General features: G+C 40.9%; 1 protein-coding gene across 2 annotated transcripts; it reads left to right on the forward strand.

The window, feature by feature from the left end:
* The first annotated feature begins 12385 nt into the window (after positions 1-12385).
* On the forward strand, positions 12386-18936 carry LOC114320898 (uncharacterized). 2 transcript variants are annotated; one of them, XM_082924916.1, is made up of 3 exons: positions 12386-15068; positions 17222-17661; positions 18734-18936. In XM_082924916.1, the coding sequence occupies exon 1, from the start codon at positions 12386-12388 to the stop codon at positions 14909-14911; it is 2526 nt and encodes an 841-aa protein (XP_082781042.1). In that variant the 3' UTR covers positions 14912-15068; positions 17222-17661; positions 18734-18936. The 2 variants fall into 2 exon arrangements, with proteins under 2 accessions (XP_082781042.1, XP_082781043.1); XM_082924917.1 differs by having other exon boundaries at positions 12386-13625.

The raw sequence follows: 18936 nt of genomic DNA on the forward strand, positions 1-18936 counted from the left end.
ATTCATGATGTACGACAATGCAGGTTAAAGTGCGTAACAACACAATGCACTAACAAGTGCAGGTAGACTGCGCAGGATAGCGCGAATATAATACGATGCGATGCAAGTGCAGGTGGGATGTGCAAGATAGCGCAAATTAAACAATGCAATGCACAAAATAGTGCGATGTGCAAAACAACGCGAATGAAAATGCAATGCACTAACAAGTGCAGATGAGGTGCGCAAGATAGCGTGATAATATGCATGCACGAGGCAAGTAAGGTGCACAAAACAGTGCGATTGAGGTACGCAAAATAGCGCGATTGAAATGCAATGCATAAAACAGTGCGATTGAGATGCGCAAAATAGTGCGAATGATGCGATGCAATGTAAGGTGCACAAAACAGTGCAATGCGCAAGAGAGCGCGATGCGTTAGACAACGCGAGTGCACAAGACAGTGCGAATACACAAGATAGTGCGATGCGCTAGACAACGCGATGTGTTAGACAACGCGAGTGCACAAGACAGTGCGAATGCACAAGATAGTGCGATGCGCTAGACAGCGCGATGCGTTAGACAACGCGAGTGCACAAGATAGTGCGAATGCTATGAAATGTGAAATTGCACAAGACAGTACGAGAGAGATACAATGCACCAGAAAGTGCGAGGAAGGTGCACAAAAGAAGTACGATAAAATGCATCTTCTGTGCAAGTAGGGGGCATTTTCTATGCAACATGGAAAGCATATTCTATGCAATATTGAAAGCAAAGCATATTCTATACGGAATCGAAAGCAAGCATATTCTATGTATGAATGATGCGTGGCATGCATGCAACAGAAGTGTATATAAAAGTGCACATTCTATGCAATAGAGGGGCATCAAACATGTACTCTAGTGCCTCCGATTCATCTCTCAAAGGGCTTTGCAACACACTCAGCTCGAAAAGGGTACACCCTGTTCATATTGGCGAGGGGTAACATTTGGTGCTACTTTAATTACCATTCTGACTTGAAGCAGGCTTAAGCTTGGGGTCGAGATACACTCATACTCCAGAGAAAGGCGAGGCCTAACAAGATGCACCTGGAATGCAGTCTCGAAATTTGCCAAAGTTGAAACACACTAAGATGCTCCAAATTTTCCCTCTTTTCTTTTGCTTTGCAGTCCGGAACCTACGTAGCTTCAGATAGGTCCTAGTTCTACTGTTCCCACATGACCCGGGTTAAACCCTGCGGTTTTTGAAAGAACAAAATCTTGTTTTGCACAAATGTAGAGAACAACACGGCACTTTGAGCACAAAACGATTCATTTTTGAAAATGAAATGAGAAAAGGGTTCTCAACCGGGTATTGAGCCTACAACTGACCACAGCCACAGCGACTCAACAACGGAAAACAAAAGGTAAACAACCTAAACACATCGAGTAACACTCAGGACGACTCAAAACAAGAATCGAGATAAAACAAAAAGACACGACACTCAGACATGCACAGGGAGCCTGTTTCTCCAGGTATTGTTTCCCACCCTTTCTCATTTGTGATCCTCACATCACTCGGCCCTCAAGTTCTGTTTTTCTGAAAACCCCTTTTCTTTATTTTTTCTCTCAGCGCACATCTCTCTATTCTTCAATCTCTCATTTTTTATCCCTCCCCTGGGTGGTTGATGGATAAACAAGAAATTACAGGCTCTTGCCCCTAGCATGTTGCTAGATTCCATTTTTTTCGCTCACAGCCAGTAAGTCCCTCCCACAGAGGGGTTGCACTAAGATGGGGTGTGTAGCAAATTTGCAGCTGACATTGGTTGATGATGCTTTGCTGGGGAGTTTGGACATGATCAAATCTGTCCAGATGAGGAAGTGGAATATCTTGATCCATTCTAGTTCGTGCTTCACACTTCACTTGATACCTCGTTGCTTGGAGGATGTGAGAGCTTTTTGCCCTTTTGTGGTCAGCTTTAGTGGTGCCATTTTCTGGCGAATACGGTGCTCTTTCCGGCAAGTAGAGTGCCCTTTCTGGCAGGTGCGTTGATAAAGGGGAAAAGATAGAACACCTGACTCAACTGTGCCCCTAGTTCATCATTTTGACCATTTCTTATTTTTGGCTTTCTACTAAAACAATTTTGACCAAAATGAGAGTCAGATTAACATGCTTGTTCAATTTTCTGATTTGAAATCATGCAAGTTAGGCTATGAGCACTGAAAATTTTCCTTTTTTGGGTCGAAGAAATGGTCCAGTTTTGGAAAAATGGGATAATTTGCAAGAGAATCAGTCAACCTCAGTAAAAATTCTCAAAAACCATTTTGGCAAACAGCCACTGCTCAACGAGCACAGAACTTACTCTTGAGATGCACAACCTCAGATTGGAAGGAAAACTGCCCCTTGTCTGAAGGACACTGCATGGCAACGGAAAATTGTCCATTGTTTGAATGGCACCGTAGCGCATTGAATGGCAACGGAAAGTTGCCCCTTGTTTGCATGGCACCACAGTGCATTGTAGTCAATCCTTAGAGTAATGAACACAACCAAACTCTTGGATACAGATAAGGCAAAGATGATCAAAACCATTACATGGACATAATCAATTTGGAAGTGTTTATGGCTGGACTTCAGGATGAAGTTGCCTACGTATCCCAAACATGAGAATCCAGCCTTACGTAGTTCTGGGTTAAGGTACACTCGGGTATTAACCTCTCCTTTTGCGCTCTAATTTTCGCTAAGGCCGCCCTTCCGGGTTTTCAACCTTGCGAGCTATGTTTTTCTTTTCTTTTTTCATTTCTTTTCATTTCTTCTCTTTTTCTTTTTTTTTCTTTTCTTCTTTTCTTTTTTTTTTCTTTTCTTCTTTTTTCATTTTCATTTTTTTTTTGCATTTTTTCTCTTTTTTCTTTTTTTCTTGTTCTTTTCTTTTCTCTAACTTTTGCCTAGGTCGCCCTTATGGCTTTTCGGCCTAGCGAGCCTCTCAAGGGTAAAAGTGTAGCTTTGTCCAGGTCAAATGGTTTTGAGATCCCGAAGTCATCTGAATCCAGGAGAATGGCTGCTGTTCGCTGGCGATGTAGGAGTCCATCCAATGAGGGGCTGAATTTGCCCCTTAGTGTTGCGGATAGGAACTCAGTTGTTCTTCAACAATACCTTCTTCTTTCCTCCTTTCTGGGATTTGGCACTCTTGCCAGTCTTCATTGGTTTGCAGGAATGACTTATCTTTCGCTCTTCGAGCACATCTGACATTTTTGCCCCTAGTTCCAGGGGCACTTCTGATCTAGCTTTTCAAGCTTCCTTTTGATCATATATGATATTCTCGCCCCTGATTCATGGGCTGCTTCTGATCTGGCCACACGGGCCTTACATTGTGGTTGGCCGTTGAACATTCTGAATCTAAGTTCAAGGTTTGAAAGTGAGGGATCGAGTCTCGAGGCTGAGAGCGATCCTAAGCTGTACAATCTCAAGAGCGATTCCACACAGGTCTTCACAGGACTACGCAAAAACATTTTTTGAAAATTTTTAAGAAAGCGACAAATTGCTCGCGCTGAAGACAATGTAGAACCAATCTGGATCAAGCCAAGGTCCTTCTCAGTACTCACACTAACAAGCATGATTTCCATCATTAAGGGCTTAGCATGCCTCTCTTTCTCTCAGTTGATCAAATTTTGCAAAACCCGAGGAATTCTTTCCTCTTTGTTTTCACCGCAGTGTTCAAAAAGTTTTGAAAAACTTAGGTCAATGCAATGATTTAAAGGTGTAGAAGAGCAGGTGAGATGGACTGCCGTTTCACTCAAATTTGCTGGCACAACAGGCGCAAGGCAGAAGCAAACACAAGAGTGTGAAAATTCACTGCTGTTCCATTCATAACTTCTGGCGTAACTGGCTCCAAGACAAAAACAGACTCAAGAGAAAGCAAAAAGACAAACACAAAACAAAACAGTGATGCTCGAGGGAACACCCCCGGAATCACCCGACTCTAACAAAACAGAATTGACTCGATACAACAAGACAGACTCAACGGGATTGACTCGATACAACAAGACAGACTCGACAGGACTGACTTGATATAACAAGACAGACTCAACAAGACTAACTCGATACAACAAGACAGACTCAACAGGTTTGACTCGATACAACAAGACAGACTCAATACCCAAGTCAGAAAGTACAAAAACCAGCATTCACAAATGCTCAAAACAGTGCGTGCCATATGCCACATCTGGAGTAAACTGAGTGCCGTCTGCAGGTGGTTTATCCCCTGATCACATAGCAACACAGGTCCAGAGTACCCGAGGGATATCAGACCCTTCTGAAGCTATGGTTCCAAGACTACTTAGCAAAAGAGAAAACAGACAGCACCTCAGCCTGATTTCACCAAAACAGATATGAGCAAGGCTGAATGACAGTGCTCTCTACTGAATTCTGCCTGTAAACTGATACCCTCAGGTAAAACTGATTCCACCAAATACTGATGCCCCCGGGCCTGATACTCAGACTTGCGAACTAATACATGCATTCCCTGTAGAGACACACTCTAAAAGCACATAGCAAGCAAGTAAGTGCCAAAACACCCCTATGTTGGGGTAGGGTTTCCCTGTCCTATTTTGTCAGGAGCTAGGGTTTCACTACGCACGCAACGGTTTCAAACAACCTATAATCGGGTAAGCAACCTATCCTAGTTTGGAATGGTCACTATGGATTCCGAATATGTACTAGGTCGAATGGTCAAAAGGGTGCCCCGGTGAAAATCGGGGTTTGTGTTCCCATCGTGGCAGAGCCCGTAACCGATCAGCCTTATGGCACGCTTTTCAAAGCGAGCCTCCGGCAAACCGTTCAGGAATAACAGATGGCAAACACGGTGTCCTAGGCGCACCAATGCAAATGCAATGCAAAGAAACACATAGTGTAATCAAAACAAGATATCATGAGTTCAAGTCAAGTTCTCTAAATCCCTAGCAGAGTCGCCAGAAACTGTAGACGTCCCCGAACGTCCCGGGAGGGAATCCCCCGTTTTGTTCATTTAGGGCTCACTACAGTTCATACTCAAATTGTCACGGTCCTGTATCTAATCTCGCAGAGTGCAATGCAAGACCGATGAATCATCAAAGAGTCCAAATCCGACAAATCGTTTTGAAAAACTGATTTTTAGAAAGAAGTGCCAAACATGGACTGCTTTGCCAGATACAGAGTCGCCACCTAAATATTTTATTTTGGGGAATTTACGAAACCCTGACTCGTGCCGAAGGCCACGTGTCCGTCGTCACCGAAGTTCCCTCGGCTCGGGAACTTGGGTACAATTGGGGAAGGTCAGCTATGAGCACCCCCGCTCGTCCGATCAAAGATCGGCCACTACTAAGCATGATATCTTGTTTTTGAAAACACATGTGTTCTTATCCTGATTAATTAGCTAGAATTACTATGTGATGCGCACAGCAAAACAAGTATAGACTAGATCGCCTAATTTGGAACAAAGCATTGCATATCCGTTTGTTCGAAAAAATGGTTTGAGTTTTGCTACTCGCAAGTAGGCTAAAATACGGATTTCAATGAATTGTCCCAATTCAAGCAATCCAACCTTCACCCACAGGCATTCAGGTAGTTACATCACATATGCAAATAGCCTCATGGTAAGCATACTGTCATGGCAATACTCACACACATGCAAGGATGCTAAAGCGTAAATGCTTACCTAGTACTCCAAGCCAAAACAGAAGCTAGTTAGTAATCAAATGCATGATCCTAGTTCATGTTAAGATGGCTAATGCAACACATGCAAAATGCAACTAGAAATAGGCTCGGCTATTCTAAGATGTCATGTGAAATGCAACTTGATACATGTATTCAAATTGGAATTGAAATACAATGCAGTTAGCATGATGTGCCGAGCCCAGTGCATGCAATACGAATGAATGTGTGCAAACATGTTATCATAAGTATGCTAATTGAAACGTGTCCTAAAACTAACCATTGTAAGCGGTTAAATAAAAGGGAGAAAGACGTGGGGTTGGAAGACATGCATCACACACACGCACGCTTATTACACAATTTGCCCTCTCTCGGAGGGACTGAAAGAATAATACAAATTAACTAACTAACAAGCTAATTAATTATTACATAACACTTAACTAATTAAATGAATTAGTTAAGCTAAGAAAGCAATAAAGAGGCCTCGGGAAGAGGGATGAATGCATGCATGTTCGGTTTCGCTCAGAAATCCATCGCCATACTCATGCTGCCTCTGTTTACATTGCTCTGCACTTCTAAAGACTGCACAAGTCCCAAGTATGCTTCAAAATCACTCCATGATCACTGTGGGATGTCACCGGCCATGGAAAAAGTGGTCATCGACCAGAAGTGTGGCTCTCGGCCAGAGATTTGTAGTCGGCCGGCACTGAATATGGTCGGTCGACCATTCATTCCTGCAGAACTCTGTTTTGCAGCAGCAGAGGACAGACAAGGCATGACAATGCATTTTTATAGCAATGTGCGCACAACCACCCCCCTATCATGTTATGGACTCAAGGGAGTATGGCTCTTGACCCTCGGACCATCGATCACGCATTTCCATGCATGATGGCCAAAGAGTCAAGTGTGCAACTCAATATGGAATGAAATGCACAAAACACATAAAGGGCCCCAACCTCTATCATGATTGATCAAGAGGCAAGAGATGCACACACAATGCAATGCAACCTAGGCAAGCAAGCAAGCATGCAAATAACTCAAGTGTGCAACAAATCTAATGCAACATGAGCCTGTTAACATGCAATGTGCAATAGGCATACAACCTAAACATGTGGACATGTATAGCATGCAATAACATGCAAAATGAAACAAGCATGCAACAACATGGTGAGATGGACTTACACTAACATGGGTAGCTCTCAAGCATGCCAAAATCAGTGGCCAAAAATGATGGAATCAAGGCACCAAAACTCATGCAAACATGCACAATGCAATGGCCCCGTGACTAAGGCACAAAATGTAACTCTCCAAGAGCATTGCAAGGATGAAACATGAGGTACAATGGCATACACTCCAGCTCTGAAATAGCATACAAAATGACTCCAAAATGATGCAATGACTCATGCAATGCATGTAGGAAGGCTTAAATACCGAAACTAGTGAAGCACATTACACTAAAGGTATGCAAAGCAATGCACAAATGATGAAACCAACTCTTAACAGAACTCATGCAGTCCCTAAACAGTGGCAAAATGAGCTAAAATGAGGGCTTGACATGCACCAAAATAAAGCTCATGCAAAGGCTCATAAACAAGGCATAATGATGCAACTCTCAAACGCATCGAAGGCATGCTAAACATGAGAATATGGAACACATATAAGCTCTGAAATAGCATTCCCTATGATACCAAAACATGCAAACACCTCAAGCAACGCACGCAAGGGGCTTCAAAACTCAAAGGTGAGCAAGGCTATTACGCTATAGCCATGCATGGCAAGCACCAATCGACCAAGAGGCCTAAAAACAGAGTTAAGGAAGCCCAAAATATGAACAAAACATGTTTGAAACATGGCCAAAATATGCTAGAATGGACGACCAAAACAACATGCAATGTGAGCTAGTAAGCTTGGTTTACACTACAAGCATGTGAAGCAAATGAGGGACCACCCAACCAACCTAAAACTGATTCATGGCATGCCAAAATATGACTAAAAATCCACTGAAACATAGTCAACACATGCTAGAATGGGGTGCTCCTTTGATAAGCCAAGAAAGGGGTTACTCTACACATGCAAGAAGCAAACAAAAGGGGACCAAACCAGCCATGGACAGAGGCTAGGTAGGTCCTAAGAGTCACCAAAAAAGGCCTGAACCAAGCTTAGGATGCATGCAAATATGGGCTCCTTTGTAAGGCCAGAAATGCAAGTAAACAAGACAATAAGGAGAGTGGATGGCCCTCTCCTTCTTAGGACCTCAAAACATCATCCCCACCACTGAAATCCAGTGAGAAGGCCAATACAAGGTGGTCCCGAAGCTCACAAAAAAGGTATAAAGAGGTATAAAAAGGAGGCCAAACAAGGCCTAAGAGGGAGTAAACAGCCCCAAACACAAAAGTGACCTTAAACAAAGATCAAAAGCATGAGAAATCAGAACTTTTATTAGTTATATACTAAGCTCAAAACAGCATGCAAGACCGGTTAAAAGCTTGTGCAAAAATGGGGAATAAAAGAGGGAAGAGGAGTTACCTTTGAAGCATAGCAAAACCAGCAGGTTCTTGGACCAAAAACCAACTCTTTAACCTCTGAAAATGAGCTCCAAGATACTTAGATGGATGATGGAGAGGTTAGGTTAGGAGGTGTAGTGCAATGGGGCCAAGAACCTCACACTTTCAAGGCCAAATGGGAGAGATACAAAGGGAGAGTGTATGTATGCCTTGGCCAAAAATCTGAACCTTCGCTAATGAGGGAGAGGCTCTCTCTTATAGAAGAACAACGGTCCAAGCTTCTCTTAGAAGCTTGGAGCAAAAGGCCAAGCTTCTTAAGGAAGCTAAAGCAAAAAGGGTCAAGCTTCTTGAGGAAGCTAGAGCAAAGGGGTCAAGCTTCCTCAAGAAGCTAAGAAAGGTTCAACCTTCTCTTAGAAGCTTGGAGCAAAAGGTTCAAGCTTCTTGGAGAAGCTAGGCAAAGGTTCAAAAGGGTCAAGCCTCCTCCAAGAAACTAAACTAAAGGTTCAAAAGGGTCAAGCCTCCCACAAGAAGCTAAGCCAAAGGTTCAGAAGGGTCAAGCCTCCCCAAGAAAAGGTCTCGGCCATAAAAAGTGGCCGACTGATCAAAACAATGGCCGGCCGACCAAAAACAATGCCGACCGATCAACACCTTTGGCCGGTAGCAAGAAAACAGGGCCGGTGGCCTCAGGCCATGGCCGGTGAGGTGTGGGGATGGCCAACAAGCCATTCCCTGCCCTTAGAAGGGGACCAAACCAGCCATGGACAGAGGCTAGGTAGGTCCTAAGAGTCACCAAAAAAGGCCTGAACCAAGCTTAGGATGCATGCAAATATGGGCTCCTTTGTAAGGCCAGAAATGCAAGTAAACAAGACAATAAGGAGAGTGGATGGCCCTCTCCTTCTTAGGACCTCAAAACATCATCCCCACCACTGAAATCCAGTGAGAAGGCCAATACAAGGTGGTCCCGAAGCTCACAAAAAAGGTATAAAGAGGTATAAAAAGGAGGCCAAACAAGGCCTAAGAGGGAGTAAACAGCCCCAAACACAAAAGTGACCTTAAACAAAGATCAAAAGCATGAGAAATCAGAACTTTTATTAGTTATACACTAAGCTCAAAACAGCATGCAAGACCGGTTAAAAGCTTGTGCAAAAATGGGGAATAAAAGAGGGAAGAGGAGTTACCTTTGAAGCATAGCAAAACCAGCAGGTTCTTGGACCAAAAACCAACTCTTTAACCTCTGAAAATGAGCTCCAAGATACTTAGATGGATGATGGAGAGGTTAGGTTAGGAGGTGTAGTGCAATGGGGCCAAGAACCTCACACTTTCAAGGCCAAATGGGAGAGATACAAAGGGAGAGTGTATGTATGCCTTGGCCAAAAATCTGAACCTTCGCTAATGAGGGAGAGGCTCTCTCTTATAGAAGAACAACGGTCCAAGCTTCTCTTAGAAGCTTGGAGCAAAAGGCCAAGCTTCTTAAGGAAGCTAAAGCAAAAAGGGTCAAGCTTCTTGAGGAAGCTAGAGCAAAGGGGTCAAGCTTCCTCAAGAAGCTAAGAAAGGTTCAACCTTCTCTTAGAAGCTTGGAGCAAAAGGTTCAAGCTTCTTGGAGAAGCTAGGCAAAGGTTCAAAAGGGTCAAGCCTCCTCCAAGAAACTAAACTAAAGGTTCAAAAGGGTCAAGCCTCCCACAAGAAGCTAAGCCAAAGGTTCAGAAGGGTCAAGCCTCCCCAAGAAAAGGTCTCGGCCATAAAAAGTGGCCGACTGATCAAAACAATGGCCGGCCGACCAAAAACAATGCCGACCGATCAACACCTTTGGCCGGTAGCAAGAAAACAGGGCCGGTGGCCTCAGGCCATGGCCGGTGAGGTGTGGGGATGGCCAACAAGCCATTCCCTGCCCTTAGAAGCAATCACACAAGTGTTTGGTCTACAACCAAACACAAAACAAACAAGTCAAGAGGTCTTGAGGCAAGGCGCGTAGCCGAAACCTCCGAGAACTCAAGATGAACACGAACATGGATAATCATTGAGTGTTCAAACGATGACGTCCAAGTCTTGAGGATGGTCAAAAATGGGGTGTCTACAGACGTCTTCGGCTGGGGATTGGATGTGATATTGGCGTTGAGTCTCTTTCTCTGGAGGTAATCTCTTAGGTCCTCATTCGTTCATCCGAGAGCTCGGCTATCAATAGACTTCAGCCTTTTCGGCGTGCTGCTTCCAGTGTAGTTGTGTGCTATCTTGGACTTTCCTTCGTCCACTGCATCAAAACAGAGGCCTTGCTCTTAGATCTGTCAAAATCCCTTGACATAGGTCCCTTTGGTCTATGGTGTCCTCTATGACTCGCCTTGTACCGACTTTGTACGTCCAGCATCCCGTGATGGCTGATGTGAGTTTCCCTGTCCCTTACCATGCTGTAAGACAATTGGGACTGTCTTCTGTCCTTCTTTCAGGGCATTAGTTTTGACTGCTGGTGTCGGCGTGTCTTGTAATGGGAACGATGGTTGCATCACGTTGTTTTGCATCATGAAGTTGACCACTGTTTGTAGGTCTATCAACTTGTTCGCCAAGTCTTTCATCTCCTCATCCGTTCTCAAGCATCTATCCTTTCATACCTGGAGATCGCTTTCATTGTAATACTCATCTCGACCTTCATTCATTGGGTCGTTGCGCCCTTTGCTGGCATCATTCACCCCATAATTCGGTTCCTGCACTCCTTTGTTACCGTTCTCTCCTCTGGCGTTAGGATCCACATGTTCCCCCTCCTCATTGTAGATGTTGTCCCCAATTCTCTCTTCTTGTCCGTTGTTGGCCATCTATCATTACTAAGTTTCCATAGACGGCGCCAAATTGTGGGCGTTGATTTCTGACACCACAACTAACCAGGGAACTTAGCTAGAGAGCACGCGGTAGAATAGATTAAGCCAACCACTTGCTAACAAGAAGATGAGAATACTTCGATGGTTCGTCCACCCAGGGGCACTCCGACAATCAAGTCAAGTCAGTCAACTTATCTCTCACAGATATCACACAAGTATTCAATTCACAAGAAAGAACATACCTCATACCCATGAGCGTGTCTCACTTTTATAACCAGCAGTAACCTAGTCCCTTAGAAGCCCTACTTCGTTGGACTCAAGCTCAATGCTCATCCTGGACTCTCGGCTAGATAAGGATAAACTCCTCGTGAGCCTTATCCTTATCCAGACTGAGAGCCTCTTCTATTCTAGAACTCTTGTCCCTTATTCGAATATATTGGGATTTTGACATTACCACAGAACATCTCGGCAATGCCGTGGTCACCTCAGTAAACATGACTCATCCACGTGGTACATTAGCCGACATCTCGAAACTATCTTGGCCACGTGCGTCATTCACAAAATACTTCCCTGCAGTACATATAAAAATATAGATCATTAGATTTAAATAAGATGAATACTAGTTATTGGATAAATAAATAATAAAACTAAGTAAAAAAAAGTTAGGTAATTTTTAAAAAAGTAGAGTAGTTTTTGTTAATTTTGAAATTATTAAAATAAAATAAAAAAATAAAAATAAAATACTAACTTACTATTTACTACAAACATACTTACTATTTAAAATATTACTGGTTAACCATGTCACATTTATTTGTTGAAAATTGTGCCCTCTTTGCATTTTAAATTAATTTTAAATACATAAAACTAATGACACATCATATTTACTAATTTACTAATTACATTCTGTTTAAGACGCAAAACGGGCATGCCATGGAACACCACACAACTTCTCCAACTAGAGATCAGGCATTACAAAAAATTAAGGTTTTAGAGATTAAAATTTCGGAACAAAATTATTTTTTAGTGACCAAATAATTTTGTTACGAAAAATATCATTATTATATTTTTAGCAACAAAAATTAGACATCAGTGATAAATTATTATCCTTTTGGGACCAAATTTTTTGTCTCAAGAAAATAAATTGTTTTGATACCAAATTATTTTATCTCTAAAAGTCTATTTATTAGTGACATTTTCCAAATTTTGTCGCTAAAAGTCTTATTTTTTCCTTTTTGGAACGACTTTTTAACGAGAACGTTGGAAATTGGTCCCTAAATGTCTTTTGTAACAAAATTTTCACTTTTAGGATCAAAACATTTACTCTCTAAAACTCTTATATGTTGTAGTGTGGCCATGGCTTGTGGGCTGTGCTAAACCTCATTGATCCCTCCCACACCCAACCAGCAAACACAATCAGCTAGCTAGTTCATTCACATATGGATCTGATACTGTCATGCCCATTCCATCTTTTCATGCACCTTGTTCTCTTCTTCAGTCTAAGTTCTGGCTTTCCTCATGTTGCCGCTCACTCTCCGCATGCTGGTAATGAGACCGATAAGCTAGCTTTGCTAGCATTCAAGGCTGCAACAACTGGCAATCCTTATGAGGCTCTAACATCGTGGAATGCATCTATCCACTTCTGTCAGTGGGTTGGTGTAACATGTGGCCGCCAACACCAGAGAGTCATTGCATTAAACCTGCACGATCAAAAATTGACAGGGTCTATTTCGCCTCACATCGAAAATCTAAGCTTTCTCAGGGAATTGCAGTTGTCTAACAACAGCTTGAGTCATAAAATCCCCCCAGAACTCGGCCGTTTGCAGAGACTACAGATGTTGTCACTAAGTAACAATTCAATTACTGGTGAAATTCCCACTAATATATCTGCTTGCCATAACCTCTTCACCCTTGAGCTTTCTCTCAATAAGCTGGCTGGGAAAATTCATATGGAGCTTGGTTCCTTATCTAAGCTTGAGAAATTCTCATTTCGGAGGAACAATCTAGTAGGAGAAGTCCCATCTACTTTTGGGAATCTTTCATCTCTTCAAAAGTTGATTGCAGCAGGAAATGGTATTAGTGGGAATATTCCTGATGCGCTGGGTCGACTGACAAACTTGCAAGTTCTGGCATTGGAAGTGAACAGGTTGGTTGGCACCCTACCTTACTCAATATTTAATCTCTCTTCTATGGTAGCTCTTAATGTGGCGGTTAACCAACTTCGAGGGAGGCTTCCCTCAGACCTAGGCGTTACTTTTACTAATCTCGAATTCCTCGGCCTCACTGAAAATTTGTTTACTGGGTACATTCCTATTTCAATATCTAATGCCTCCAAAATACAACGACTCTGCATCGATGGCAATAAATTTACGGGAAAGGTGCCTCCTTTGGAAAAGTTACATGATCTTCAATGGTTATGCTTTGAAGATAATCAGCTTGGAACTGGGGAAGTTGGTGACTTGGGCTTTCTCTCCTCTTTGACGAACGCCACCAATTTGGTCTATGTGGGTTTGAGAAATAACAGTTTCGGAGGGAAGTTGCCTGAATCAGTCAGCAATTTCTCCATGAATCTCAATAAATTATTGTTGGACAACAATAAAATATTTGGGAGCATCCCAACTGGGATCGGAAATCTAGTCAAGTTGCAGCAGATTGAACTGTGGGAAAACCAATTCACAGGTAATATTCCTACTGATATTGGGAAGCTTCAAGAATTGCAAATTTTTAGACTCTCAAATAATAAATTCTCCGGAAACATTCCTTCTTCTTTGGGGAATTTATCCTTGTTATCGAAACTTGGTTTAAGTGGAAATAATTTTTATGGGAGAATCCCCTCAAGTCTAGGAAAATGCCAAATTTTGGAAGAACTAAATCTCGAGCGGAATAATTTCAGTGGTACTATAACAAGAGAAGTTATGAGTATCTCGTCATTATTGCATCTTAACCTATCTCAAAACCATTTGACTGGTTTCCTTCCGGTAGAAATTGGAAACTTAAAAAATCTGGAAGTACTAGATGTTTCTGACAACATGCTGTCGGGTGAAATTCCAAGCAGGATTGGAACCTGTGTAAAATTAAGATTATTATGCATGAAGGGCAACAACTTCCAAGGGATCCTTCCCTCATCTTTAAGTTATTTGAGAGGTATGGAGGAAATAGATCTTTCTGTCAATAATTTCTCGGGAAAAGTCCCAGAATATTTGGAGAGCTTTTCCTTCTTACAGAAATTAAATTTGTCATTAAATGATTTTGAAGGTGCAATACCAGAAAGTGGCATCTTTATGAATGCAACTGCAGTTTTTGTTAAGGGTAACCCCAAGCTTTGTGGGGGTATACCTGAGTTACAACTGCACAGTTGCAATTCCAGAGGATCTACTCTTAACTTGAAATTAATAATCCCCACAATTTTTGGGCTTTTAGGACTAATTTTAATGTTGTGTTTCCTATATCTCGGTTGGTTTCAAAAGAGAGCAAAAATGCCCTATTCTAATTTTCTAGGAAACACGTTTCTGAAATTGTCCTACGAAAGTCTAGTCAAAGCTACTGATGGGTTCTCTCCAAACAATTTGATCGGTGTGGGTAGTTTTGGTTCTGTGTATAAAGCAATTCTTGATCAAGGTGGAAAAGCCGTTGCAGTGAAGGTGCTACACCTTCAATTCCATGGCGCCTCCAAGAGTTTCATTGCAGAGTGTGAGACCATGAAGTGCATCAAACATCGAAATCTTGTCAAGCTTCTCACAACATGTTCAAGCGTTGATCATCATGGTAATGATTTCAAAGCTCTGATTTATGAGTTCATGGTCAATGGGAGCCTAGAAAAGTGGTTGCATCCAATTAAGAATGAAGATGAGGCACAAGAAGATTCAAGAGCATTAAACCTTCTACAGAGATTAAATATTGCCATTGATGTTGCTTCTGCACTTGATTATCTTCACCATCATTGCCTAGAACCAATTATTCATTGAGATTTGAAGCCCAGCAATGTTCTTTTGGACAAAGAAATGATTGGACATGTAGGTGATTTTGGGTTAGCAAGATTCCTTCCAGAAGCCACCTATCATTCATTTGCCAATCAATCAAGTTCCATTGGCATAATAGGGTCTGTTGGTTATGCTGCTCCAGGTAAATGTGCCTTGTAGGCCCTTTTATGTTTTCCATTTTTCCTTCACTTTCAAATAGAAGATAGAGTTGATTCACATTTCCATCGAGTCTGGTCATTCAATCACCAAAAAAAAGTTCATGGTTCTTTGATTTTGTTCCTCATTGTTGTGTAGAGAGTATTTAGAAAACTCAAAACTGTACCGAAGTTAATGATGGCTATGAATATTGAGAGGAAGAACTAAACAAAAAACACAAACAAATATAAAAATAGAGAGAAAAAGAAACAATCACAAAAGACTCCAGATCTTACGTGATTTGGTTGAGCCTACATACACGGGTAATTCTACATGATGCATTTCAACATTCCAATATGAGGGAAACAACATATATTTATATTAGAGAAATCCTATCCAAGTTTTTACACCCAAACCTACAAAGAATAGGAGTCTTGTACCAAAACCACACTAAAACACTGAGTTTTACAAGTACAAAGTTAGTCAAAGTCAGCGTATTCCGCTTGAGCAGCTCTCTGGCTCCACTCGAGCAGCAAGAGAAGTAGCAAACAAGTCCCTGCAGTCGAATCCTGCTCAGGCGGACAAAATCCTTCACTCGAGTGGAAACCCGCCTCCACTCCAGAACACTAAATTAACTCTTATTTGTACAAAATAGTAATTAAGTTCTATTTATCTGGTTGGTAATAATAGCTGAAAAATCTAGAAATCCCCTAGATGTTGATTTGTGATTATGTATCAATTTTAAGCAGTATATAACAATCCCAATCAAACAATCAAGACAAATCGACACAACGATTTTACGTGAAAAAACCACAATTGGACACCTCCAACTGTAATTAAAAAATCACGGACAACAGCCACAAAAATAATCCACTAAAAAGATTTAAAGGAATTACACAGGTATACTCTCAATTACCTAGCAAATTCACGCCTAATTGAACCAACCTCTATGTGTTTCTTCCAACCCCGTCTTCACCTCGGAATTGTCTTTACAATGAGCCACTCCAGAATCCACCGAAGCTTCAGGCTCGAATTTTTCAGAATCCACCGAAGAACAACTCTCTCTTTTGTATAACAAACAAAACCTTTGATGTACTTTCTTTTAAACCATGAGTTGAATACTCAATAAAAATATCAAAGAAAACCTCACAAAATATCTCCAGATATAAACCTTAAGATCCAAAAAGAAGATCTGGAGACGTACACTTAGCTTTGGTAGAAAACCAAAAGTAATCCTAGATTTGGAAGAAAACCAACTCCTTAAGAAATCTGGATTTTGAAGCTCGCTCGAGCGAAGCTTCTTTTGCTCGGGCGAGAGCCTTAACTTTCGTGATTTCTACTAGTGCCTTGGCTCGAGCGACGAATCTTTGACTCGAGCAAGCACACCACTCTTTCAGGTTTTTGTATGGACGCAATCCTTAGCTCGAGTGAGAACTCCTTGGCTCAAGCGAAATTAGCTCGAGCGAGCATTCCTTGGCTCGAGCGAACATGGGCGGACATGCAATTTTGAATGCAATTTTGCAATTTGCTTCGGCCGCGAGCTGACCGGGCAGCTCGACCTCCGTTATAACCAGCGAAGTGGCAATCTTGAAGGCATTAACATCACAAACTTCTCTGCAAGGCACAATTCGGATTGGATTCGCATCTAATAAACTCATAGTCTCACTGAAATAAAAAGTGCGAAAACAAATACAACTGAAAGGAGTTTTATCAAACGGGATTGCCAAGAATCAAAACCTAACAATAGCAATCCTCTAAACACCATAAAGGGGTAATCTAGTTATGTGTGTGGCAGTTGATTGTATATATTTAATCACAAACATGATGACAATGTTTGCTTAATTAATTGATATGAAATTGGATTCAATTAACTGTGCACCCACCTTTCGACTAATTAATAAGAAGATATTAAATCATGATTTAATTGGTTCAATAAGTATCACTGGGAATCAATCAAGCTTTGTTTCAATTTAGGTCTTTTTCATGACATAAGCACACAAACCAAATGATGTCCTATGTTAAATAATAAAGCTTACACTGCTCCAAACTTGTTTTCTACAAAGCGTAGTTTTGTAAATGATACATTACTATTCTTTTTGATATACTTCTGATTAAATATCTTCACAATCGTAATTACTTTGTATGGTGCATGAATTGCAGAGTACGGCATGGGAAATGAGGTGTCAACATCTGGTGATGTGTATAGTTATGGCATCCTCTTATTAGAAATATTAACGGGGAAGAAGCCTACCGATGACATGTTTAATGGTAGTTTATGTCTCCATAACTTCGCTAAGATGGTCTTTTCGGAACAAGTCGTGAGCGTTGTTGATCCAACACTAATTCAACAAATTGAAAAGGGGGATGCAAACTTGAACATCAACAACGCTCATAATCAGAGCTCTGATAGCAGTCACAAAATTCAAGAGTGCATCGTTTCAATACTCAAGGTTGGAATTGCCTGCTCACAAGAACTTCCAAGAGATCGACCCACTATTAATGATGTTGTTACTCGGTTGCATGTAATCAGGGACACTCTTCTTGGAACTGGTGGAGTACATGGAGGCATAAAGCTAGAATTACGGTGCCATATTGAATAGGTATCCTTATCATTTTATTTTATTTTTAAAAAAAATAAAAACTAGGATTTTGGAAGAGAAGTTAGGCATCTTAACTATAGGAGCAAGTAGTACGGATTCAAATAATTCTCAACATGGTCTACATACAATTATCAATAATTAATGCTTAAGATATTAAAACCATTTTCTGTTTTTTCCTGAAAACTTAAGGAGAAAATTTCAACTAGAAATTCACATTACAAGAATCATTTAGATTATATAGCAGAGCCAGATAACCGAGATTTTAGTCAACCTCTACTGCAAAAATCCTATTCAAGATCCCAAACCTCAGCTCCCATAACTTCAGTGTCACAAGTCCTTTCTTTTAGTGTTGAAGCATTATAATCTTTAGAAAAAACTATGGCAGCTAGGGAATTTTGGCTTTCCTACCAAGTTCGTCTGGCAACGTCTGGTGTAGACCTTTGTTTACATTGCACTTGTTTCCCAAAAATAAGAAATATTTAAGACAAAATTTATGTAGCCGACTCCATCTGATTAAGACTTGAGACTTCAGATTCGTTTGGCATTGGCTAATATAGACAACTTTTTGTGTTGAGACTTTTTTAGCTTGACTTTTTTAGTCTCGTCTAGTTTAGATTTTTTGACTTTTGTGAGAGAAAAAGTGTAATGATTATGGTTTGAATGTGACATTTTATCTTATTGGCTTATGTAGCCTATTTTAGACTTTTGTGCTTTTTTAGCCCCAAAATGAAAACCAAACGAGGGCTTAGTTTGATTTGATTAATTAAAAGGAATTCATGGATGGGTACACCTATTCCACATGAAATTTGCATGCAGTAAAGCTCAAAAAATGATACAGCAGTTGGGTATGTACGTAGTGTTTCTTTTCTTGTTCTCTATTTTCATTTTGATCTTATAAAGCGATTTGGTTTTACAATTAGATTAACATTTGTATACATCTTATGCAATAAGATAACCCCCAAAAACTTGATTTTCAAGCCATTGCAGCTTATTATTTTGTGTCTTCTTTTAATTGTTTATCATATCTCATCTAACTCTGTTCGAAGTTCTAAAATATTCCCTTCTCTCCTAGGAGTATGAGGTCTGATTGGAATTGAAGATATTTGTCGACTCCACAACTATGGGATGCTGCAAATTATTGATTTGGCTGCGTGTTACATGTATAATCCTATGCTTTAATTTCATTTTTTTCCTTCTTTTTTTTTCTTTTTTTTTTTTTTTGGTTTCAAGCATGCTTGCAACTTTTTCTCATTTAAATGTACTCTTAAGTAGGCT

Source organism: Camellia sinensis, chromosome 4, assembly GCF_055761805.1.
Source record: "Camellia sinensis isolate YWXY chromosome 4, ASM5576180v1, whole genome shotgun sequence".
Lineage (NCBI taxonomy): Eukaryota > Viridiplantae > Streptophyta > Magnoliopsida > Ericales > Theaceae > Camellia > Camellia sinensis.